General features: G+C 36.4%; 1 protein-coding gene and 1 long non-coding RNA gene across 6 annotated transcripts in view; one reads left to right on the top strand and one right to left on the bottom strand.

Moving 5' to 3' along the window:
* hlk (hulk) overlaps nucleotides 1–24,732 on the bottom strand; it is a 44,976-nt gene extending 20,244 nt beyond the window's left edge. For 2 of the 5 annotated variants that reach the window (XM_069116352.1, XM_069116351.1), the window contains exons 1-10: nucleotides 24,079–24,633; nucleotides 8,952–9,134; nucleotides 5,659–5,799; nucleotides 4,071–4,106; nucleotides 2,826–3,008; nucleotides 2,317–2,460; nucleotides 1,784–1,966; nucleotides 1,549–1,680; nucleotides 681–995; nucleotides 383–565 (exon numbers count right to left, since the gene is read on the bottom strand). In XM_069116352.1, coding sequence (XP_068972453.1) covers nucleotides 383–565; nucleotides 681–995; nucleotides 1,549–1,680; nucleotides 1,784–1,966; nucleotides 2,317–2,460; nucleotides 2,826–3,008; nucleotides 4,071–4,106; nucleotides 5,659–5,799; nucleotides 8,952–9,134; nucleotides 24,079–24,508 — 1,930 coding nt within the window. In that variant the 5' untranslated portion in view covers nucleotides 24,509–24,633. Of the gene's footprint in view, nucleotides 1–382; nucleotides 566–680; nucleotides 996–1,548; nucleotides 1,681–1,783; nucleotides 1,967–2,316; nucleotides 2,461–2,825; nucleotides 3,009–4,070; nucleotides 4,107–5,658; nucleotides 5,800–8,951; nucleotides 9,135–24,078 lie in introns of all 5 variants that reach the window. The other 3 variants (XM_069116355.1, XM_069116354.1, XM_069116350.1) reach the window with 3 other exon arrangements.
* LOC138181528 (uncharacterized) lies at nucleotides 21,693–23,358 on the top strand. The gene is made up of 3 exons (XR_011173523.1): nucleotides 21,693–21,960; nucleotides 22,147–22,350; nucleotides 22,724–23,358. It is a non-coding gene; the product is annotated as an uncharacterized LOC138181528 (long non-coding RNA).
* Nucleotides 24,733–25,570: the final 838 nt, after the last annotated feature.

Raw genomic sequence — 25,570 nt, 5'->3', positions numbered from 1 at the left:
TTTATTGCAATTTTTTTTAGTCTTTATCTAATCTAGAGTATGAGAATGCCTATGATTATAAAGCTTTAAGGACCTTTCTATGTGTAATTTTTATTTCATCTGACATGTTATATATTATACAGTGCTTTTTTACGAGGGATATAATTTTTATTTGAAAGACGCGCTACGTTATTAAGTTTATTTTTATTCCTTCCTTTGAAACTTCACGAAGTTTCTATCTCTCCTCTTATTCGCTTTTTCGAATTTCTCAAAGATGATAAGAAATTGTTTACTTAAATTTATACAAAGCTGCGAGAATCTTTACAAAGGACGCGATAACTTTTATTTCAACTCGTATAAAATTTGGGAAATTTTAGGAAACGTAAAAAAATTTTCGAAGTACCTTCGTACACGTGTGGTATTCTTTTCTCAAAGAATACCAGTGTAGGCAGAGACTCGATGCCGTATTCCTTAGCTTCCTCCAGATCAGAAATTTTCACGAACGCTATATTGTGCTGATCACAGTCATCATCGATGTTCTCCAATTCACCAAGGATTTTCTGGCTCTTCTTCTGATCCTTGTCATCTATTAAAGGAATAATGCAATAAATTCAACGCATAAGATGATATTTCATATAAATATCTATTTTATATAATGTGCGTAAATAAATCTTCAAATAAAAAAGAAATTAATCACTGACAAAAGAGGACGGCTACGTGAGGCATCTTCTCGATGATCATATCGAGCACTTCATCTGTGATGTCTTCGATCTGATCGGTTTTTTGTTGATTCTCCAGCCACTTTAGAACCTTTTCTTCATCCTCTAGATTTCCCTCGTACAACGTTGGTATTCCCTTCTCGAAGTACAGCAGGCTGGGAATTTTTTCAATACCATACTCCTTTGCTTCCTCTAGGTTGTCGATCTTCACGAAGATCACTCCAATCTGATCACACTCGTCGTCGATGTTCTCCAGTTCATTGAGAATCTTTTGCGATTTCCGGTCGTTGTTGTCGTCTAAGGATAATTTGCAATTTGTAAAATGTCGTTATTCGATTTATTATACAGAAAATTAATTTTATAAATTAGTTAATCTTATTTTAATTCTATTGTAAACAAAATTGATTTCCAAACAAAAGGTACGCAAGAGTATTATTAAGTTCTGTTATGAAATAATTAATTTTTAATCAATTGAAAATTTATTCTAGATATTTAAATTATTTTGTATAATTTAACTCTGCTATTGTCCTAGAATTTTTGTTTTCTCAATTTCACTTTCGCTTTAACAAATGAAACTTATGATTTCAACCGAGTCCGTAATAACTTCCTATAGTGGTTCATGCAATCGTCCATAATTAATTAAAAAGAAAGACCTGCAATGCTTTGAGAAGCACTTTAACATAAAACATCTAAACTGTAAAAAAGTTGAAAATTTGAAGAAATCTCGTAATCTATTTCATATTATTCCCAAACGTAAATGACAGAAAAATACAATTGAACAAGAAAATTAATTAATTTGAGACATATAGCAGAGTTAATCAATGGATTCTGTGCGAATGAAAAATCTTACAGAACAGCACGGCAAGGGTTTTTCCATCCTTGATCAGACGATCCAACATTTCGTCGGTGACATCCTCGATCTCGTCCTTCTCCAATTGCGACAGCAACCACTCCAGAATTTCATCTTCATTCTCGACATCCCCTACGATCATTCAATTTCATTTCATTTAATTTCTAATCATATATCCAGTTCTCCTTTCTTTTGTCCTCGTCGGTTTGCCCAATTGCTCCACCCACCTACCCACCATCGTAAAGATTCGGGATTTGCTTTTCGAAATACACGATAGCTGGGAGAGAATCGATGCCAAAATCTTTCGCAGCCTTGTCGTCGTCAATTTTCACGAACTGGATCCCGTGCTTATCGCAGTCGTCGTCGATCTTCTCCAGCTCGTTCAGCACCTGCATCGAATCTTCGTCACCGTGGTCGTCTAAAAGTTTTACAGGATAACAGATAGTATCGGTGTAATAAAAAGAAATGATTACTGGATAGCAGATCTTTATGCATTTGTGAGAAATTCGAAGATACAACGCATAAAATAATACATAGAATGCAAGTAGAATGTAAGATTGTACAAATGTATAAAAGGCGTAAGCATGTAAAAATATATAAAATATCTATATCTAAATTAAAAGCACATATGCGTCTGTAATATTTAATAGGTGAAATAAATCTTTGCTGAAATTTAATTTTTTTAGTTGCGTTTACAATAATATGAATTTGTATAAATAGTAGATTATTATAGCATGGAGTATAAAAGACGAATAAAAAGTTACATACAGAATAAAACGACTAGGTTATCGATATTTCCGATCAAGGTTTGCAGAGTCTTCGCAGTTACATCCTCGATTACGTCCTCTTCGTCTCCTGTGCTTTTGTTCGCCACCAGCCACTCCAACACGTCTTCCTCTTTGCTAAGTTCGTCTGTACAAATTTTTGATTAATATCATGGCAAGTAAATTATCGAGATTTATTTTTTTCAGTTACATATATGATAACATCGACCGTCCTAATATCAGTAAAGTTATATTAATATATTCATTGTATTATACAAGAAAATGTAATTAAAAAGAATTTTTAATTGCATAACTTACACAACTTAACATAATACAATTTAAATCTAACTTGATCTAGAGATTCAGATATGCAAATTATTTTAATAATTTCAGTATCGTATTGTTCAAGGTAAGAAAATTATTAAAATACGTTTTTTCAATTGTTTAGAAATTCAAACGTTTCACAAATATTTTTAATTTACTTTTGCTTGTTTTAAAATCGTCAATGCTTACGCTCGTAAATTATAGGAATCTGGTGCCTGTAGTAGACCAGAACCGGAAGAGGACCTAAATTATACTCGTCGGCGAGCTGTTCATCCGCGATCTTCACGAAACCGATCCCCAACTGATCGGCCTCGTCGTCGATATTCTCCAGCTCTTGAAGGGCCTTAAGACACTTTTTGCAGTCAGGCTTGTCTGTCCCATTTGAAATAAAGGACAATGTTATTCAGGTTTCGTGGTTCTTTCGGCTATTACATATGGAAGATAGAGTCGGGTAGTTTCTGGGTCAAATAGGGTTAAATCAGGTTTCCTCTTACATTTCCTTGTTTCGCATTTAATAGAAACTTGAAAAAAGTCAAACGATAATTTATAGGAATATTTTGTAATTCTTAAGAAAAAAATTATTCTATGTCAAGTACTTTTTCATAACGCAAGGATTTTGTAGGGGAATTAGTATACAAGATTTCTCTTAGTCATCATACGCATTCCTTCTATTCTAAGGGGGCAGGAGGGATGCAAAATGATACACATCCTAAAATCCAAATCGTGACCACTTTTAAGTGCACAAATTAGTAAACTGAACATATATTTCATTTGATTTTTAATCTGGGAAGTATAGCTTATAATAGTATATCTACATTCTTCATCACGTTATCGTCTTTACTCGTGCTTCTTTGTCACCATTTTCCCTCTAGGCTTTCAATTCTTCTTATTAAAGTGAATAGATAGACGAATAACCGCAGTCGTTCTTCGGTGTTACTTGAAAGTTGGTTAAGCATGTTTATCGGAGGAATGAAAACGTATATGGGAACATACAGTCAAGCGTTAGTGACGAACCAATACGTTTAAGAAGAATACAAAGTGTTTACTTCATAATACAGAATACGCTTTATTATTATATTTATTACACAAAAATTTTGACCCTTAAGAGCCAAGGAAAAAGAATTTCGCTGTGGGGATATCACACTTACCTACAGTGAAAAGAATAATCTCAGATAAATTTAGCACAATATTCTGTATTATATTGTATTGAATCATTCTACCATCATCCATCGATGAAAAGTATTAATATTTATACAAATGTTTGAAACTTAATTTCCAACGAATTGACGTTAAATCGTCAATCATTAAGAATCAAAGAAGATATTTCTTTTCTTCTCAAATGTTTTAATTGGTTCATCACGATGTGTGTACAAGCATTCGAAAAGAAAGCTGTGCGACATTCATAGCAGTGATTTCATTAAAATGTGTACTTACTAGAACCGGCGCCAGCACATCGTTGCGTATCCGGACCTATCGATATCAACACACACAAGAACGTTTCACATATATGTATTATTTACAAGTATGTTGTAAGTGATCGGATCGCAAAGTGGAACGAATTGTCGGAAATCCTCATCGAAGCATAAAAGTACAAAGTTAGTTTTCTTTTGCGACCCATCTACGCTTCTTGCATTTGAAATTCAATTAATTCATCCATCTTTGCGATGCGTTAATTATACCACAACGGACAAAGTTTTACAGACGAATAGGAAAAAGACGAATACTGACAAAGGATCGATGGTAGTCGGTAGTATAAAAGGAGAACTTTCGCTGCGCTCTTTCCAACGAAGAAAAATTTTGTTCACGATATACAGTATTCATAATGCTTCTTTGAACGAATAAAAGATCGTAATTGTACATTTTTTCAATGTTTAGAGGGAAAAAGAGATTGTTATTCGACACGTAAGATATTTTTCTTCGCAATGCAATAAAAGAGGAACGTTCACACAATGCTCTCTTGAAGGAAGATTTTAATGGCGATGTTCTGCAGAATTTTGAGAAAACAAAACGATTACTCGGTACGTGGAAATTTTTCGATGAAATAAACAGAGAACAGCTACGAAGTTCTTCTGGACAAATAACAATTTTGATCGCTCGTTTCTACAGTGTTTCGAGGGAACGGAATGATTATGCGATACGTGAAATATTTTTCTTTGTTAAAAAAAAAAAAAGAAAAAACAAAAGAAGAACATTCATAGCGCTCTTATGGGCGAAGAAACATTTTTATCGCGCATTTGTACAACGTTCCAAGAAAACGTAAAAATATTTATATAGAGAGGAATTTGTATAGTCTTTTTACAACACTTCGAAGAAAGATTTGTTATACGATATGTAAAAAATTCTTCTTCGTATTAAAAGCTAAAGAGAGCGTTAAGGCGGGAAAGGAAATGTACGGTGGTCCGTAACATCGTGATGAGGTAAAAAACGTATCTACAAAGTAACGCTGTAATGATATTTCGATATCACGAAACGGTGTCATTGCATTGAAAAAAAAATCTCGCTCCTCGTTAATATCAGTGAAAATAAAACCAAAGAAATCGGCTTGAGACGAGACATGTTAATGCGACCGAGCTTCTCAGCTGCTTGGACACTGATGAAAGCTCTGTTAATCGTAATCATACACTGACAGAGCGTCTGCACAGTCGTATTAGTCAGACAATAAAATAATAATAAGAAAAAATATTGCATATTATGTACACGAGTTGTTTATATCGATAAACACATATTTACATATATATTTGAGCACGTAATTCGATAATAAATTATTTACATGGCTGAAATCAAAATATTTTCGGTGGTATTTTTATTATTTTTGTACAGAAGAGTGTGTTTATGCAGACTGAAAAAATATATTTGATTCGTTTTACCTTCGAGATGATTTTATGATTCCTCTACATTCTTCCTGATGAAAGGGAAATATATGTAAACTTGCTTTCAAGGGAGACAGAAAGAGAGAGAGAGAGAGAGAGATGATTTTTTTGACAGAAGAACATGTTGGAGTTACGAGGGAAGGAGAACTCACAGAATAGGACTGCCACGAAGTCCGTTTCCTCGACGATCTTCTCTAAAATCATTGCGTTCACTTCCTCGATACGATCGGGTAGATCCATCGCTTCTAGACTTGTTAAGAAATCTAACACATTTTCTTCGTCCATCAAGTCACCTGAAAAAGTGAAACGAATGACGAAGGAAATTTGTGTAAACTTATAATGTAGAAAATGTATTTTGTATTCTCTGCAATCGTCAATGATCTACATAGAATGTATACCTTCTTTTAAGAGAGAAAATTTATTTTTGATTCCATTCATTTTTAATTGTCAGTACTCTTCATTTACTAGGATCTCTAACATAGAAGAATTATTTCTTTTATCGTTTCTAAATTGCTTTTTTTTGCCAAGGATTCAAATAGCAGAATGAAATCTCTAATACAGAAAAATTCTCTTTTATCACTTTCAATTATTAAAATTCTAAATGGAGGAGTCTCTGGTGCAAAAAATAGAGGTTTCGCATCCTTAGAGACTCTAAATAAAAAGCTCTTACAATTAGATCTAGAAAATTACTTTTCTATCTCGGATAGTTTCGAATCGTAAATAGAATTCTATGCGATAATATTTCAAAAGGACAGGTTTAAATAACGTGATTGATTTATTGCAAAATCAGTTCCACAGCTATACATTTCATTCGCAAAACAAAAGAGTTACTTAAGACGTCCGTTGCATAAATCAATTGACACTGTACCAATTCTACGCGGCTTCTACGCGTAGAATAAATCGGTTCATAACATGTATCTTCGATCGTGACTTCCTGTCGCTTTTATTTACCATCTGGTAACGTCGAAAATAGTATCTGTTGCACTAGCCACAATGGAAATAGATGCAACTTGTCGTTACATCATCGAAGGTAAAATCAAGCCGAAACGGTTCCGGGTGAAAGCTAATTCTATCGAGGTCCTCTTTTTTCCCCAATCTTGTTTTATTTTGAAGAGGACGGCCGAGTTATATCTCGCGCATCTACTTAATAAATCTACAAGGTTGCGTTGCCAAATGCGGGTTTTGTTGATCACAATGTAGCACGATTGATGATCACACCTGTCCTTTGGTCCGCTTTCGCGTTTCTTGTCCAACCGCGTTCAATTCTCACTTCTGACGAATATCGTTCTTCGTCGAATAATTTAGTTTCAGCCTTTTTCATCGATCGGATGTCTCGTGTAGTCGCAGAATATCGAGTTTCAAGCAGATAGTTGTTCGATTTTTAAGTTCTCTCCTGACCTCGGATGAATATCGTCTTTTCTAGACTTATTCGTATTATTTCTAGTCGATGGAAATTTTGTTACTTTCTTACATTTGTGCTTGTAGTGATTCGTAAGAATGTATGATGATGTGTGTGAAAAATGTGTTGGCTAATCAAACGTATTATACAAATGTATCAACGAATATCGATGCTGTTATAGAATAAAGAACATCGCCCAGTGAAGAACATAATATTATTCTATAGAAGAAAAAATTACATAAAACAAAGTATATTATACTGCACAAAATAAAATGTTTTAAACTTAAACGCGGTATTTTCGTAATAAACTCGATGCAAGTAATTATAGAAAGTTACAGTTCGGCCTATCTACTATAACAAAGTAGAACAACAGCGATTTATTTCCATCCTAAATGTACCGAGTGTTTGAAGACTTATAGATTACAGCGTACATATGCAATTATAACAACAACTCATTGAATGTATAATATATGCATTACACAATGCATAACTTATAACACACGACATTACAAGAAATATACAAAAGTGTTAGAAAATTTCACTGAAAGTTTCTAATAAAAATCATCAACATCATCCCCGGTAACTAAACTCCTTAATTACCATAAAAATTAACATAAGATCCTACAAGCCGTGTCTCCTTGAAAAATCAATTTTACATCAAAGATATAACGTTCGTATCATCCCCTAATAATATTTTCAGAGTCATCCTGTGCGACAAAATTTCCAGATAAAATTATGATCGTGTCGTTGGAACTGATTTCTCGCTTCTATTCGATCCGAATCCTCAGCAATGTCTCCAGAAGAGAATCATATCCTGCGACAAATTTCGACACAACTGACCAATTTGTAATGACGTTCGAACCGATTTTGAGATAGCGAGCGGCTCAATGAAACCGCGAGTCACAGTATGCGCCAACGTTGTAATCGGGTTGGTTACGTAACACGCGCATTCCTTGTTGTATCCTATTAATTTCTCTTAGCCGGCTGTTCTCGTGTCACCGGCCAACCGGAATCGTGTTCCCAGCCGGCGATCTCCGCAGACCGACATCAGCGGTTTTCGCATCGTGTAGGGGTGGTTATGTCGAACAAAAGTCGAGCACACGGCCGTCGCCGTTCTACAAAGGCTAACCTCACCAAATACCAACGCGTGGGATTAGTGCCAGATCACGAAGGTGGTCTGACCAGTGCAACGTTTCACTACTCGACTTCGCGAAAATCTGATTCATTGCGAACTTAATGCAACTGCGATCGTTATTTCTTGGTTCCTATTTCTAGTTTATTGTTACAGAATTCTGATAATATTGCAGAGGTGTGATTGTGAAAATGTGGAAATATAGTTTGCATAGAATTGTATATATATAGCATTATATATGGTATTTTAGTATTATAAATATTACACTGAAGAGGTTATTATAGTATTTAGTATATTTTAATATTATAGCATGAGGAATTGTTGTCTAGAACTGGTAGAAATTTAGATTAAAAGAGCAAAAGGATAAATATAATAGAATGATCTCTTTCTGCTTTTCTTTATATTTTTGTAGTACTTTTCATATGAATTCTTTTGGAAGTAGCATTATATTAGTAATTCTTTGTATTTATTGGAATATTATTATAACAACAATAAAGAATTATGGGTTAGAATTAGTAGAAATCTAAATTTAAAGCGAAGAAAGAGCAGGCAGTAAAATAGGACGTTGACGTCTGACTATAGCGGGTTTGTTCTACTGGAACCAGACAGAATGTTTAAATCGCGAAAATTCGAGAACCCCGACGATTGTTCTGCGGATTCTGGGTCAAGTACTATACTGCGGCAAGTCTCGAACCTTGTTTCTCATACCTGGCAAGGTTACCGAGATCGCGGCCGGATTCCAATAAAAGTTTGGCGAACTTTCAGCCATTAGGAATCATTACTATCCGCTTTTGTTCGTCGTACGCGTGAACATCTTGTAAAAGGAGCTTCCGTTTTTTATTTTCTTTCAGTTTTTCTTAAATAATTTAATATTTTATGTGGAAAACGTATAAATTGTTGATTAAAGATCTAACCTTCATAGATGATCGGTTCTCTCTCGCGGAAATATGTGAGGGCTGGGAAGTTTTTGATGCCATACTGCTTGGCCAGTCGTTTATCGTTGATCTTGACGAAGTCTACTCCGAAGTGGTCGGTGTCGTCGTCAATCTTCTCCAGCTCGGCCAGCACCTTGTCGCATGTTAAGCAACTTCTCGCATCTGAAAGACAATTGTATCTACTTATTCTAAATTCGACTGGTATTTTGAAGGCTTATCCTTCGTTTATCGTAAAACTTAATATTTATTTTCACACGAAGAATCTTTTTTCCGGGAGATAAACAATTAAGATATGGGTGGTTGAATGGAAAGTTGAGACATTAGACTTGCAATTTGAAGATGGCTCGAAGGTTCAATATTTACCTTGAACAATGTACTTTTTATCATATACATATATTTATTTAAAAACACCTGTATCGTATCTTCCTATAAATGAAGGGTCATCGAAACCTTTATTAGAAAGTTCAGAGGTCACCCGAATGGTTAGATTTCCAATTTGCAAAGATTGAATATTTATGATCTTCTTTCATAGTAAGATACATTTAAACATTTCAAATAGCATTGAAGTCGTCCGATTCACCACCTGCAAAGAAATTATCCTGGTAAAACGTGTACCATTTTACTCTCCTCGAAGCAACATCGACAGTCGAAATAATTTCACCAAAAAATCGTCTCGACAATGTTCGAATGGCGTCAGAAGTGAGTTGGTAGGAGGCAGGTGTTCGGGAGGTTAACGATCATTTGCCTGCGGACAGTACGAATCCTTGGATAGTGGCCTTGTATTACAGAAGAAGGAAAATTAATCCTTCGCGCACGAGTTTTATGCTTATCGCCGTGCATTGGCTTGCCAGTTCCAAGCGTTCTTGGCCGGCTCTGATTCGTTCTGCTCGTCGTCGCAGCGACCAACTTACGCGAGTGTTGGGTTACAATCATTGGATATGGACACCAAGGTATCCCATCGCATGGTTTCTCCATCCATTCTCACCGATCTTGACGCTTAAGGAGATCAAGATCTCGATTTAAACTCGTTCAGACAAAAAGGATCACGAGAAACATGAAAGAAGGAAGTGAACGAACAGGTGGACGTCGCCATTTTTGGCGACCACGTCCTCAGAATAGAGCCACAAAGACTGTGAGAGGTGGATTCGACTCTCTTCTTCATTCTTTCTCTTTCTTTGCTCTGACTGCTTCTTCTCACGCAGCTTGAATACGCTACTGCGTTCTCGTGTTCGATTCTATTTTTGCGGTGGCTAGCAGGGCTTATCTAAAGCAACGGAAGAAACAAAGTTACCTTTGTCTTTCTCGGTCGATTCTCCCTCGTTTGTCTGCTTCTATTTATTTTCGTTTGTTTTATTTACTTTTGTCCCTTTACGTTTCCTTCTCGTTGGGACGTTAGACCCATGTCGTTAAGATGAGCAGATTTAAAGGCTGGTTGCAGACACCCCCGTGTGCAAGACTGGCAGAATACAGTCTGATAGATAGATAGATAGATAGATAGATAGATAGATAGATAGATAGATAGATAGATAGATAGATAGATAGATAAAGAGAGAGAGAGAGACAGAGAGAAAGAGCAGCCGAGACGTTGAAGTACATGTGCCAATTAAATTGGACCTATTCCACTCGCTTTGTCTGTGCATTGGTGGAAAGTTGGGAGAAATTGTGCGGTAATAGTTACGACGATGGTTACATTAGAGAATTTCTTGCTGGTTAGTCAGCGTATTAAATTTGTTGAAATAAATGTTGAATAGAAATAAATTCAATTGCTTAGAACTTTTACATGCAATCTGAAACTTTTAAAGATTAACTCGTCGTATTTAACTCTTATTTGATTTTTGTATTAATTAAATAATCGTGAATGCGAAAGAAGAGGTCAATAATGGTTATAGTGAATTAAGTTTTGCCTTTGGATAAATCGTTTGTTTGGATTATAATGCAGAGTTACGATAATTCTCTCAGATTTATCGAATACGAAAGCTATCTCGAACTGATTTTCCCGGTGAAACAGAGACTTGCAAACAAATATAAATAGAGCGACACAAAACAATTCTATTTTTATTTCCTATCGTGTCCACCCACTTGTTCCACTCCTAAACGGATCGTCGAATCGAGAACGAAAAATAAGCGATATGCTAGAATTCGATTTCACGCTCACCGTATCGATGATCGCGGTTCGCTCATCATGAATTATGGGTATTACTGCCCTGGAAATTCTAGCACATTATCCTCTATTTAATTTCTTCTACTACAAAGAGAAACAATCATAGATTAATATTTAATTATTTCAATTATTTATTGAACGCAATTATTTGCTGTAATTGGAAAGACGTAATCGTAAAGATTTTATAATTGGGCATGCTTCTAGATTTTTTACAACAACACTCGTATAAAATTCCATATACTAGATATTATCTAATCTATTTTTTATCGCATTATTCAGCACTTTTGGAAATTTTTTGTTTAATTCTCAGTTGTCTATTCTCTTCCCAATTCTAATTCTTCGTAATTCTTCAACTTCCAATCTTCCGTGGTTTCTCGAAATTCTAAATTATCAGATTTTTATAATGTAAGTTTTTATTATTTCCGCAAATGCAATTTCTGTTCACCCCAATTTTCTATTAATTCCTTGCCACTTTCTGACTCTCAATTTTCTACCATACTTCTATCGTCCCCATACGACACTCATCCTGTTTTTTGCTTCAGATTTCCTTCTCACGTTTTACCCATCAATTTTCTTCCCATTTACACCCCAAGGCGAGAAGTGCTCGCGAAAAGACGTCCACAGACGAAATGTAAAGTAAAACGTCGCGATGGACGGCGAGGCCGCTCGTTCTTGTATTTTTAGTGGCTCGTAAACTAGGCACTGGCCGCCGTTCGATCTAGTCGTCTCTGTTTCTCGTTGTAGCAGGGGTTATCTTTTCTTGCGTGCGAAGAAGCGCGCGCGCGCGCGCTCGCTTAAGTGTCTCCGCGATTTCGCCACCTTGAAACGTCGAAGAACGTGGCACGTGGACCAGACGCGATTATATCGGAGAAATTTCCATTCGAATAAAGATCGAGTGTTGTAATGCTGATATGTACAAGTATTTTCAGGGTACAGATACATGCTTTGATCGAGTACGAAAGTACGTGGACACTTGTTATAGCAAAATTATATATATATATATATATATATATATATATATATATATATATATATATATATATATCGTATGTGTTGTATATATAAAAGAATTTGAAATTTCATTGCACTGTAACGAATAGGCTGTGGATTTTTATACATTTATGAAAAATCTGATGGTGCAAGAATGCACAGAATATAAAACAATATGTGAAGCATCGAAAGTATAGTACTGGTTGTAATTTTTAGCGAGTAAAACGATTCTCTACTTAGGCTCAATTTTTAAAAATATATTCATAAAAATATGATTTTGCATAAATATCTCTCTGCCTAGTAATGAAATACAATCGTCTTGATAATATTGGAAACGTTTGAAACCAATCTGAGAATGTATATATAAGCTACAAGATATTTATTGACGACATATATTTAACAAAAAAATTAATACACAGTTTGAATGGCTCGCTAAACATTGTGGTTTACCAATACAATGAATAATTGACTGTTTTAATTATTTTTCTGATCTCTGTGATATATATGTACTACTCTGTGATTATATTTGTACTAAATATCTCGTAGGCTCTATGTATGTTTTTACATTTGTTTCAACCTTTGTCGCTATAATCGTGATAATCGGACTTTATCATACTAGGATTCCGCAATGTTTTGTATAAAATGTATAACATGTTTATTCATAAAAGATTACTAAGGGTGTTTGAATTTTTTGGCGAGTAACTGTATGTGGATCGACGTGCTTCGGCCAGATGTGTTGTTCTCAACGATTAGGCGAGATTGATTACAATGAACAACCGCTGCGATTCGTACGAGTGCCTCTAAACCAGCTTTTAAACTGGAGATTAGGTTAATTTTAAGTTAACATGTGTTTTGTACTGTTTCGAAGCAGGTTTTCATGGCTTTTATTTCTGGAGTTTAGTAGATACTTTATGAAACGCGATGGTGATCCTTTTAGTTTCGTGGTAAATGGTGGGAAAAGTTAAGAATTAACATGTTAGATGAATCGTTAAAAATTACGAGATGGTGCGAATTGCAACCTTGAAAGTAACAGAAAATTCCAAATTGACGAAAAATCTTAGGACGTTAAATGAATTAAAATTAAAAAAATGGGTAAGAAATAAATAGAAAATTCAAAGTGGAGAAAAATGGAACTTTGGAAAATAATAGAAGATGAAATTATAGAAGTCTGATAACTCGAAATTGTAAAATTATAGAATATTGAAATTTAAGAGATAATAAATAACTAAAAGCCTTTGGGAAATTCTCAAAAGCGAGTAACGTGATTTACAGAAGAATTAAATAATTTTCAATGTAATGTAGAAATGAATTGGAAGTATCTATATGATACTTTATTGTATAAAATTATAAATTACATACATAACCATTTTTAAGAGAAGAAATACGTAAAAATACTAAAGGGAACAGTTGATACGGAGAAACGTATATAGAAAATTTAAAGATCCTTTCAATAATGATCTTAGTCGAGCAAAGAGGAAAGAAACGTACAGTCGATGGTTTTATTTATACCGGAAGAAGCATTCGAAGCATATCTTCAGGGTCCTAGTCCGGTTCTAAAGATAGCTACTCAATCGGCCGTATTTCTTGTCTCGCGTAGACGCGTGGGTCGCGATTGTGTTGGTATTGGTGAGCTTTTGATGAACCAACGATTTGGGACATCGCGTGGGTGCTTCGAGTTTGCGCCGCAGAACAGTTAAACCCATGCACGATCCTCGAGTATCCACCATTGGGGCTGTTCCAGCACGTGCCGCGATTATTTTCTTTTGATATCGCGGTACACGCGTGTGAAATCATTCGTTTAATTTTTTTTCCCGCTGAGATAAAATCGAGAATGGATCGAGATTCTAATTGGGGAACTATCTTCGTTGTATTTGAATTGGAGCAAGGTCGAGTTGTGAATGTTTTGAAAGAGTTAAGCTAAATGCCTCTATAGTTGATATTTTATCTATTTTACTTAGTGAACAAATAATCTACGAAGAAGCATAAGTGCGCTAAAAAATTTTATTATTAAATTAAGGGACTTTGATTTATATAGAAACAGATCTTTTTGTGAACTCTGAAGTAGAATAAGACGAGGGTTTTAAAATACTCTAACTACCATTTTTACATTCTTTGTGAAATTTTACGAAGTCAGGGCTTTAATATATATATTTAAGGACAAAGGAAACAGAGATTTATTTGTAACTAGTATTTAAAAACTAAATTCTATAAATGAAAGTGTGCTCTTAATATCTTTCTGGATTTTTTAATTGTTGTACGATTTTAGTGGAACTGCAATTAAAAAAAGATTCTAAAAAACTGGAGTATGAATCAATGGAAAATTTCGTCGTCAAGTTCTATAATAACCAGGTGCAGTGACCTGTACAAGTAATATGGTCTCTAACCAGCGCAAAGGAACAATGTTACCCGACAATTCTTTTTACGGCTGTCTCGCCATATTTTATAGTCGAGTTTGGCACATTTCTGTTTTTTTACCAATTTCTGTCTGTTTTCCTTCATAGCATGTGGTTTCGAATGAATCTTTTGCATGTCTGCGATCGTTTTATTACCGACTTGTACTCCTAGACATTAAATAATCTCGGAGAATCATAAACGAGTCGGATAAACATGGAATTACCTGTTACAAAGCGCCATTTTCATCAAGACCATAAATTTCATAGTTCTCCTATATAGCGAAATATTTTCTCTTCCTTTTCATTTCGAAGCCTCCAAGCGTGTCTTGAAGTATCCAGGTTACGTTTTCCTTTCTATCCTTCCTTTAATTTAAGAATCCCTTAAATTACACATTTCTTTTCATTTCCTCTTCTTTTCATTTTCGAACCTCTCACAGATCGGGACGATGATTCGAGATGAATAGTTTTGGACAAAATGATTGAGTGGAATTATTTTTAAATGAGGTTTCAAGGCAACAACGCGGAGATGAACGCGGTCGTTCTTCGAGAGTAGACTATAAAGCTATTACAGGGAAAACGTAACTGTGCGGTAAGTCTATGATTAAAGTAGCGACGACATGCTCAAGCAAACACACCACCGACTATCTATACTCCTGAATAAACAACCTATAGTATCGCATGTATATATATATCCAAGCAACGCGAATAGTTGGCAAAGGATCAGTGGTGCTTATCATTGAATTAGCAATTTTCTCATTCTCACTTTTTCCTGGCAGCCCGATAATTAAATTAACCCGCAGAACAGGTGGCCAACTATTCGATACCTTCGGATGATCAAAATCTAACTTATAATTCCCTTCCCTGCTGTTTTATTTATTTCTTAGGGGTAAAAAGCAATCTTCAATTATCTATATGTATGTCGATTAAATGTCCTTTCCTTTGGGGGGATGATTGATTTTTTACCTTTAGATCTGTCACTTTTTCAACTTTAGATGTTTAGCTAGATTGCTTAGATTATTTGTCAAATAGGTCAGCTATTGTATTTCTTATTCGCCAAAGAATCATAAAAATGCCACACAATGATATTTTGTATCGTTTCTCCAAATAAAAAGTGTCGGAATTTTTAACTAACTTAGATTATACATTTTTGTTTTCTTCTCTTTCGCGAGAGGATCAATTTTCCGGTTACTTCTCTCTTCGTCCACCGCGGGATTAAAAAAATGTTACACGATAATATCTACATTTTGAATAAATATGTTCCTTGAATAAAATATTCTAGTAAATTCCTGCTACTTTATTTCCTATTTTCACGAAAGAGAGAATAGTCGTACAGGTGAAAATATTACTTCAACCGTCTCGCGCTGCCAAATGACGCGGAAGAGGAAAATCATCGAAGCACCGTCATGTAAAACAATTTTAGATCCTAGTCGAATCTTCGAAAGATGCTCCACGTTCCTTCCTAGCGATCTTTGCGCGATATTCGGCCTTGAAAACGATGACCTAGCCTCAGCGGCCGCAAATCGCGCGGAGTTACAATTCTCACGTTTCTCTTAATCGTAAATCCATTAAACTAACAGAACGTTACCACGAGCGAAAATTTCCAGATTCCTCGTGCAATTTCGAGGTTAATGAGAGTGAAATTCGAGACGACAGTCGAATCGGTTGCACGCGGCTGAGAAAACAGAACAGTTTATTAGTGGAACGAAAGCTATAGCAAAGCCATTTTCTTCAGCGAACAGTGTTTCTAAGCCAATGTTACCTGTTTCTAGTTCAACCTTTCCTTCTTCATTCGATGGATTCCTACTAAATCATCGATGAGTCGCGAGATTTCATACCATTTGCACATAAATCACGATTTACGTGGTTGTAACGTTTATTTATAAAATGGTACCTTGACGAAGGGTTTCGGAGGAGGATCAAAGGGTAATTGTTCCGTGTTAATGACGCGACAGAAACGATCGACATGATTGGACAAGGTATCTTCTCCTTAATTGACGGGGCGGAAAGAGCTCGTCTTTCAGGAAGCTCGAAACGAGGCAGTGCGGCTGGAAATATCTCTTCCAGTGCACTTGTCTTCTGACACGCGTCTGATCTTTCATAATCGTTTCTACTCGCCTCGAAACCCTTTTCGCTTGTTAGATACATCCGTTGGTAAAAATCGCGTGTTTTTAATACGATATTTTCATCTTACGCGAAATAACTTCTTTATTAGATTATTATTCTTAGATTATATGACGCTTATTTGTTAACATCACTCGATCATAGAGTACTTCATCAAAGAACTCGTAACAACCTCTACCAAAGAACCTAAACAATTCTACTACATTAAACACCAAAAAGTAAACGTAATATACAAGATCCGGACGAAATCTGCGCAGAAAGGATAGGAAATGATGGTACCTTGTACAAGAATAAATCAGAAGTATCGTTTTGTAACGGAGTAGAAAGAAAGTTTAGTATGCAAGAGTGGCACGTAAACCTCATGATTTTATGAAACGTAATTATGTTTGACACGAGCAACGAATAGAATACCAACTTGATAGACTGTGCAAAAAAACAACTATAAATAGACAACTATAATTACACTGTGAATGTTTATGCGAATCGATATTTTTACGTGCTTCTATTTTAGAGAAGTAAATTCTAATCAGCGATTTATTTTACCTGTTACATGCAACAACGAGCATTCTACAATACTTGAGATATTTTGTGTATTTTTACACATTTTTGCATCATCGCGACATTTCAATCTCCTACAATCGTATAAAAATGCACAGTGGACCTGTAACCCAAATCAACTCTGTCGAAGCAAAATTCGAAAAACAGAAACAGAATTCGAAAATTCAGTTTTCTATCGAAAAATTTCAAAATACGATCTCTCGCTCTCCCTATCTTCTTTATCTTGTCAAACTTAACGAAATAATCAGAAGAAAAAGCAGCGTGCACGTGGCAAAGAAGCCGCGAGAACACGGCGGCTGGAAATAGGCCCGCATCTCGAGCTCGTCGTCCGGGTCTTCACGGCGACTCTGTTAAAAAAGTCTCGCCCCTTATCCCCCATCCCAACCATGTTATCCCTCGGACCAATTAAGATTTTCGTCTACCTGGAGGTGGTTCCAGTTGTACGATCTCAACACTGTTGACTCGAGGACGATCTCGGTTGTAGGGTGGTCGAGGACGGTATGTTTTCAGCCGAGACGATAGTGATAGGCTTGGCGGGAAGCGCTAAAATAACTCGAACGTGTGCTAAAAGTGGCGGCTACCGGAGCGCCGGCCTTGCTACGGTAAGCTTCGGGAGAGGTGTCGCTCTTCCTTCCCTACCGATCGACCAGAACCCCGGCCAATGGAGTTTTCTATAAAAGTTCACCGAATAAATAATTACGCGTCCACGTCACGAGAAAAATAAAGAAAAAAGAAAGAAAAAAGAAGAGGGAGAGTGCGGGAGAGATTTTCTGATGTTCGAGAGACTATTTTTACAGGAGGCTAACAGAGGCGAGGATGAGCCGCAACGAAACGTTCCTCCTCGACTTCGCGCCGGTGTATTTTCAGAGTAACTCCGTTACGTCATGAAAACGACGTCGAAGATAGTCGAGGAAAAAGCCAAAGAAGCCCCGTTTTTCAGATGGAAGAGAAATAATCGGGTTTAGGCTTGGATTCTTTCGGTTGTGCTTCTTTTTCTACTTAATTGGTGGAATTTGCTTTCTGGCTGGGGTATGTCTTGCTGCGTTTCTCATAGTTGCGATTTGGTCGAATTTGATAAAGCAAAGGGGTTAATACAATTGTTATGATATTCTTCAAAATGATCAATGATGAAAAATTCACTTATCAAAATTTTCTGGCATTTCGAATATTTTACAGATATAGCCCTTCCTAATTGTATGGGACACTTTGTGTATATCTTCCCTAGCAAAAGAGTTGATAAATCCTATCCGTTAAGTTGTATACTTTATCGCAGTTCTGCAATTAAAAACTGCTGTTTTATCTGATTTCGCATGATCATTTGCTGTTGGCAAAGAGCGATAGCAATCGTCCGAGATATTTCGACGTGAATCGTTGCTGTTGGTTATTTTGTTCGTCTTTTAGCGTGTTAGCTATTGCGTCAGTAGGTATTATGAAAACGTGATTCAGGGGAGAGTCTCGAGAAGAACGCGACATACGTGAGAGACGTGACACACGAGTATACACTAAGAACAGGTTGTCAAGAGGCGAAGAGGAAGATAACCAGTGACCTCCTGCCTTCGAAAGGCTTTAACCCTTGTTAGACCAGGTGACAGTTTATCTTTACATGTGCCACTTCGCCATGCTCCACTTCGCCATTTTACCAGCCAGTGCCTTTCAATCTTTGTCTCTTTTCTTCTAATGTTCTTCGTCTGAGCTTCTCGATCTTGAATGTGAAAATAGCGATAAAAAATAAAACAAGATGATTCGAGGTAAATTACTAAAATTAATCGTAGAACTGGGAGCTTCTTTAGAACGTCGATTTTGTATAGCTGTTACACCACATCATAGAACCCGTGTTACCGGTGTATTAATTACATTTTAGTTCCTAATTTGTTGGATTTATTTTTTAAGAAATATATAATATTTTAGAAAATTTAGTTTTCCTTTTATAAGAAATTACAATTTGTTCCTCAAAGTTCCGTTTATAGCGGATAGATTAAGCTTATGGAGCAAAGAACACTTGTCCTGAATTTATAATGAGAGCTTTGACTTATAATTTGACTGATTAATCATTTCTAATTACTCGATTTCTTCGGAGAGATGAATAGTTCTCTAAACTTAAACTCAACGTTTACGCATCTTCTTTAAATATCTCGTCTGTCAATGTTAATTAAATTGTCATAGTCCATGTTACAAAGAATTGTCTTGCAATTACATACGTGAAAAAGCTCCCTGACCCGACGATTTTCATCGTCTCGTCGTTGAATTATGAGCACGATGTACGCGAGTTCTATCGATTGAATTAAACGAACGGCTGGCAACACATCTTGATATGTCGCGATCGCCACCCGTTCACATTTGTGTGCGTCACGACACTGTGAGTCAGTGGCCGGCGTATCTCTTGCATTGGAGCAACAAAATCATAGCCAGACCAACTTCATAAACTCCCATCGGCTTTCGCCTCAGTCGTAACACTATCTTTCACTCAATTTCTCGTACAAGGTTAATCCATTTACCATTCACTTCCGCTTTCGTGCCATAACTGTCTAACAAGCGATGGTTAATAGATTTTTATTTCTATCTTTCCATTTTTCAGTTAATTAATCACACATTATGTCATCATGTACCTTATCATATTTGCTATAAAGTTCTTCCTCTGTTTTCAAATTTATTTTAACATGTGTACACCTATATGAATGTAGTATTTTCTTTGAAACATCATAAAGCAACTCTATCAAATATTTTTCTGTTTTCAGAATTATCATAATATACATAGGAGTATAGTATTCTCTTTAAAACGTCATAAAACTTTATGGTCATCCACGCAATGTGCCAGCTATTTTCATGTGCTCTGTTTATATCCCACGTTTCAATGCTTCGATACAGGCTTCACGTATTGTACCGAGGTAACCCTGGCTTCTATATTTACGCGTTTAACTACGATTTTAAATGATTCTGTGATTAATGCATTCGTTAAACTTCCATTGCACCGAGCCACCTTGCGAGCGTCTAAATTTACGTTCTCGTACTGCGAACGGAGTATCAATGAAAGATTCTGCGGTTGTCCTCGAACCAAGTGTCAAAATCGATACGTTCATCGTCTAATCGTTACACCAGTTTCATCCACGTGAAAAGTCCACTGGATGCCGCATTGGAAATTTTATGTAAACGTTTTACCTTGCGTTTCGTGTTATATAGAAAGTGCAAACGATTTTGTTTGTTCATGTTCTGATAAACGTTCTATTGTGCCAGCTTCTGTTCCCAGCTTCTATATTTACATGCTGTATCCAAAAATTTTGTAGGATCAACAATTCGTTCGGCGCCTGTTGGGTACATTTTATCCTCAGAGATAAATAAGTCAGCGTGTGAAGTCAAAATTATTTGCATAGCAGAGGATGTAACGAAGATCTATGAAATCATAGGATGAGAAGAATTTTCCGATACTTTAAATTTAGAAATATATATATAGAGTTAAGATTCTGAGATAACAAAATAGTAAGGGTATTTGTAAATTTACACTTTTACAGATTTTCACAGAGTTAGAAAATAATTGGCCAAAAATTCGCAAAAGAACAGGTCAAAGTTACAACATAAAAATTGTGTCCTATAGAATAATCATTTTACTACGGTAAGAATTTTTGAAAATACATAAGATAACCTTCTGATGTCAAAACATGCGAGAATTATAATTCGTTTTTCTACTATTATAAGTCGCAATTCTTCAAGATTCTCTTACGATTTTATTATTTTTAGAGCCTTGACGATTTATAAATAAAAAATATATATATATTTCTAGATAGAAAAATATTAAAAAATTCTTTCCTGTCTTATTGTCTTATACATTTTCGTCAACCTGTATATTTCGACCGCGGGAATAATTTTCTGATTCACAGCAAAAATTCTTCCGTTGTTTTGACATTTGTTTTGTTAAAAATAACAAGGAATGACGTAATCACGAAACGGCGAATGATGGAAAAACAATAATGTACAGTTTGATAGAGAATTATAATTAAAGTCACATTATTTCAATTGCAGACGCAGACGCTTGCGAAGATTCGCGTTTACCTCGAGACGGCTTGTCCTACTGAGTCGACTCCACTTGGCAAAGGGAGAGAATTTAATACTTGTTAATTGTCATGCGAATGCAATCCGCGTGAATAACGTGTATATTACCTCCTATATATAATTGTACACTCCATCAACGTCGTTCTCCCAAATTGAAATTCGAGACCAAAAGAAAACATCGAATTTATCTATTATTTTCTTGAAAATCTATCTATCACCGAACTTATGAAAAATCTCCTTGAAAAGAAACCACTGAATTTATGTACAATCGTCTTCTTCGAAAATCTATTTCATCCATTGTTAACCCCTTGCGAAGAATTTTACGTAAAAATAATATTAAACGAAACGTTAATATTACTTTGCAAATTACTTATTACGACAAACTGGTTCTTTAAGTATTGATTTTGATTATGTCGAATACTATGATCTATCAACACCCCTACCGCACTCGCACGATAAAGTCGAAAACTTGAAACGAAGACTTTTCATTCGGAAAGAAACAAACAAGAGTATAAACATTTGTAAATTTATTTGTGCCATAACGTTCCTCGATTTTCTACTTTTTATCGGTAAAAATAACGCAAGAAACAATTTGCAGATTATTAATGTCGCTGCAATGGAGGCAGCAAAATGGAGTCAGCAACGGATTGGATCGTCAGGAATGGCATGATCGTCAGGAATGGCATGATCGTTCATTCTGGAGATTCGTCGAGGACAAAAGGTAAAGAAGATGGTCGAGACCAACGATTTCAACGAGAAACAGAGGCGTCAATCTCCTGCCGAGAGATTTATTTATAACGCGTGAACGCGCGTCCCCGCCTTGGTACATTAAACCGTGCACGTATTGACGTCTCACTTGTCGTCTTTTGCACGCAAAACGATCTCAATGACGAATCGCGTGTTGCAGTTCTGGCTTTCATCGACACCCACTACGGCACCGCCACGGATTATGTAATTCGAAGAAGAAGAAGAAGAACAAGAATAAGAAGAAGAAGATGAAGAGGACGAAGAACGTGGAAGGGTGGAACAGGCGTCTTGCAGCCAAGAAAATTTTACAAATATTCGTGCGATGGTCTGATAAATTCCATCAATCTTCAAAAATACGCTGTTGGTCAAGTATCTGGCATTTAAATGTAATAATTGATAGAAGAAGTCAGTTTAGAATTTTGATATGTTATAGATATCTTCAAATAATAATCTACGGAAGTAAAGGAAATTTCTATCGATTGACTGTACTGTCTAATTGATAACAAAGACAGTTGAAAATTCGTAGAAAATGATTCCAAATTATGTTCATTGAATTTCGATATATTATCAATATAGAGCAATTATTTGTGTGTCACGTGATTTCACTGTCACGTTAAATATCTCGGACATTTCTAACCCAATTTCTCAGAATAAAATATCTACGTTAAGCATGTAGTTTCTTAATTTAGTATAATCTTTTCTCGAAGAATTTCGATTCTAACCCAGATTTCTTTTAGAGGAGCGAAAAAGTTGGTAGGCGATGGAGGAGGATCGAGAGCCAGTTTCGCCTTAGAGTCGCTGAACCGAGAGGAATGCAAGAGTGAAAATGGAGAGTGAAATAGAGAAGGGAAGAGAAAGGGGGATGGAGCATACAGCACGAGGTACCCCGAAGAATTTGCTGGCTGTACCAGAAGCAAAAGGGCTGAGGCTATAAACGGGTTATGTAAGATTGAGTAGCTGCCACGTGTCGGCGGACGTCGCATTGCTTCTGCACTTCCTGAATTCACTTTCGCAATCGACAGACCTAATGCCTTTTCAAAAGTCTGGAACGTCGAAATTTTCCAATTTTCAAAGTCTGTAATTCGTCATTCTTCTTTAAATAGTCTTTGAAAATGAATGAAACATCGTTGAAAATATTGTTCACTGACAACTATCATCTTCGAGGATTATATAGCCAGTAGAATTGCTTAAATCTTTTCAATGTTAATTAATCTGGCGATATTTCTCCTATATTCTATCTTAATTAAAAGAGATTAAATGACTATAGTTTAGGAACTAAATGATGAAGTTGATCAGTTTAACCTGCGTGTGACTAAAGTAATAAAGAGTGGAGGGTGTTATAGCACGATAAGATACTTCAGGGTTAAGTTTGAAGTAGTATTTTATTCTCATTAATTCTGTTGAGACTGTTCATGAATTATTGATGGTGTGTATGAGGTAACACGTGTTTATAGTGAAATATATTCTAGTCTATATTATGTTTGAAATACTTTAAACGTCTCTTTAACAATGCAATATTCTACATAATCGTAAAATATAGAATCTAAGATGTCGTATTATCAAAGTCAGAATTATACAAATATTTCTTCCCACAAATGTTTACACCCACAAATGTATGAATCACAAATAGAGAACCGAAACTATAGAACTTAAATATCAGCTTAAAATACCGGAGCTAAAAAGCAGGACCTAAATACAAGATATTAACCATCGATCTAATATTCAGAACTACATCTTTTCAAAACTCCAACAAACACCCTCCAATTATCGAAGTCAGAACTATTAAAACTTCCGCAAAACCTCAACAAGCATCTACAAGACAAATCCTCAGAATCAATTATTTTACGAATCCAGAAACTAAGAAAACAGCGCTAGAGCGAAGGAGGGACAGCAATCATCGTCATCGTCTTGCTCCACCCTCTTGCCAAAGCAGAGAATCCAAGTCGCTCCACGAAACTTCTGTCGTTGGAAAAGGGCAATTCAAACTAAATTGGAACCAAATTAGAATGAAATTGGCACGAAATTTCTTACTAGAAAAGAATACCAATCAAAACGAAAACATCCACAGTCCCAGGATGAGAGGAACACTTACACCAATACACGGCAACAAAGTCCTTCTCGTTGAGGAGTCGCTCGAGCTGTTTGGCATTAACTTCCTCGATGACAGGCTCGGCGTCCTTGTGGCCACCCTTGGACCGAGGCTCGTCCGGTTTCGTCCTCGCGACGGCGTCCACGGTGCCTAGGAGGGCGCATAACACCGCGAAAACACCGAGAAGGACGATCGTCTTCGCGTATCCCGTCGGCATCGTCGTTGGCCCGTAGGTAGTATTCCTCCTTCGTCTCCGCCAGCACCACCACCACCGGCCGAACCGTACCGTCGAAACGTCGTTCGCCGTCGACATCGCCGCACTGACTGGCACACCGGCTATTTTTGATTTTTCGGACAGCGCCGCAGAGCAAACCGACGACGACGACGACGACGACGACGGGCACGCCACGTTCGTCGCCGTTTTCAGCTTCATCGCGCTACCCCCTGGCGCGACCGGCCAGGAGCACCTCGAATCTCTGCTATGAACCAGCGAGAATCTTTTTCGCGCGTCTATTTCTTTATTATGGTTTACGTTTCTGCTTGGGCTTTGGGCTTGTTGCGTTTCGCTGGGTGAGGGTTTTCCCTTTTTATGGTCTTTTAAGGATTTTTCTTTTCTTCTGCGTTGAGGTAATTTGGTAGTGTGACAAGAACTTTTATTCTTGCAGTTTTATGTACAATTATGTGCAAGTGATACAAGGTTAGATTATGCGAGACTTGGCCGGCGGATGTCGACCGAGTGAGACTATGCATGGAACTCGGTTGACCATTGGCCTATCCTCGGAGTCTCTGTCCAGTTGGTCCACAAGGGAGCGCATCGAAGCAGCGAACTTTTCCGTCCGGTTAGCTGTTCACGCAAAGGAGCGGTTGGTCAGAGCAGAAAACAAAAGGAATAGGGGTAATCGTGAAGGAAAAAATTGGTCAAAGTGGATTTACGCTTCTACTTATACCGATTCTTACATATGCGTTTTAGTTTATGAGTAAGTTTATGTCTATTGTTTTCGTGTAACATGTATGTTTTTTTTCGATTATGTATAAGTTCTATGGTTATTATTCTACCTTATAGTGTAAATGGAAATCAACGTAAAGTCGGAATGCGAGCAGAAATAAAAAGTTCGCATCAATCAGCGAGTGGGTATGTTCAAGGGAATTGTGACCTGCGATCAATCGTAATGGACCGCGCACTCGGTCAAAGCTTATGTTATTATCACTGCGCTATACCGTATACTATATAAAATGTAGCGTACTATAGCAGGATTTTTCTTCCTTCTTCGATTTCAGATAATTTCTTTGGATTTTTCTTTTTCTTTGCGTTGGGATAATTTCTTAGGATTCTTAAGAGTTTTCTTTTTTCTAGGATGATTTTTTAGAATTCTTCGTTCTTCTCCTATTGGAATAATTTCTTATTTTTCTTTCTTCAGTTTTATAGGAAATTTTTGGGTGAGTTGTTGGTCTTCTTGAGTTGAGTGATCTATGATGATTCTTCTTTCCTTTTGCG

The sequence above is a fragment of the Bombus flavifrons genome, chromosome 7 (assembly GCF_040668555.2).
Source record: "Bombus flavifrons isolate JBK064 chromosome 7, iyBomFlav1_principal, whole genome shotgun sequence".
In the NCBI taxonomy this organism is placed as follows: Eukaryota; Metazoa; Arthropoda; class Insecta; order Hymenoptera; family Apidae; genus Bombus; species Bombus flavifrons.
The sequence above is the reverse complement of the archived record's forward strand: the minus strand, read 5'-3'. Positions and strand labels throughout refer to the sequence as shown.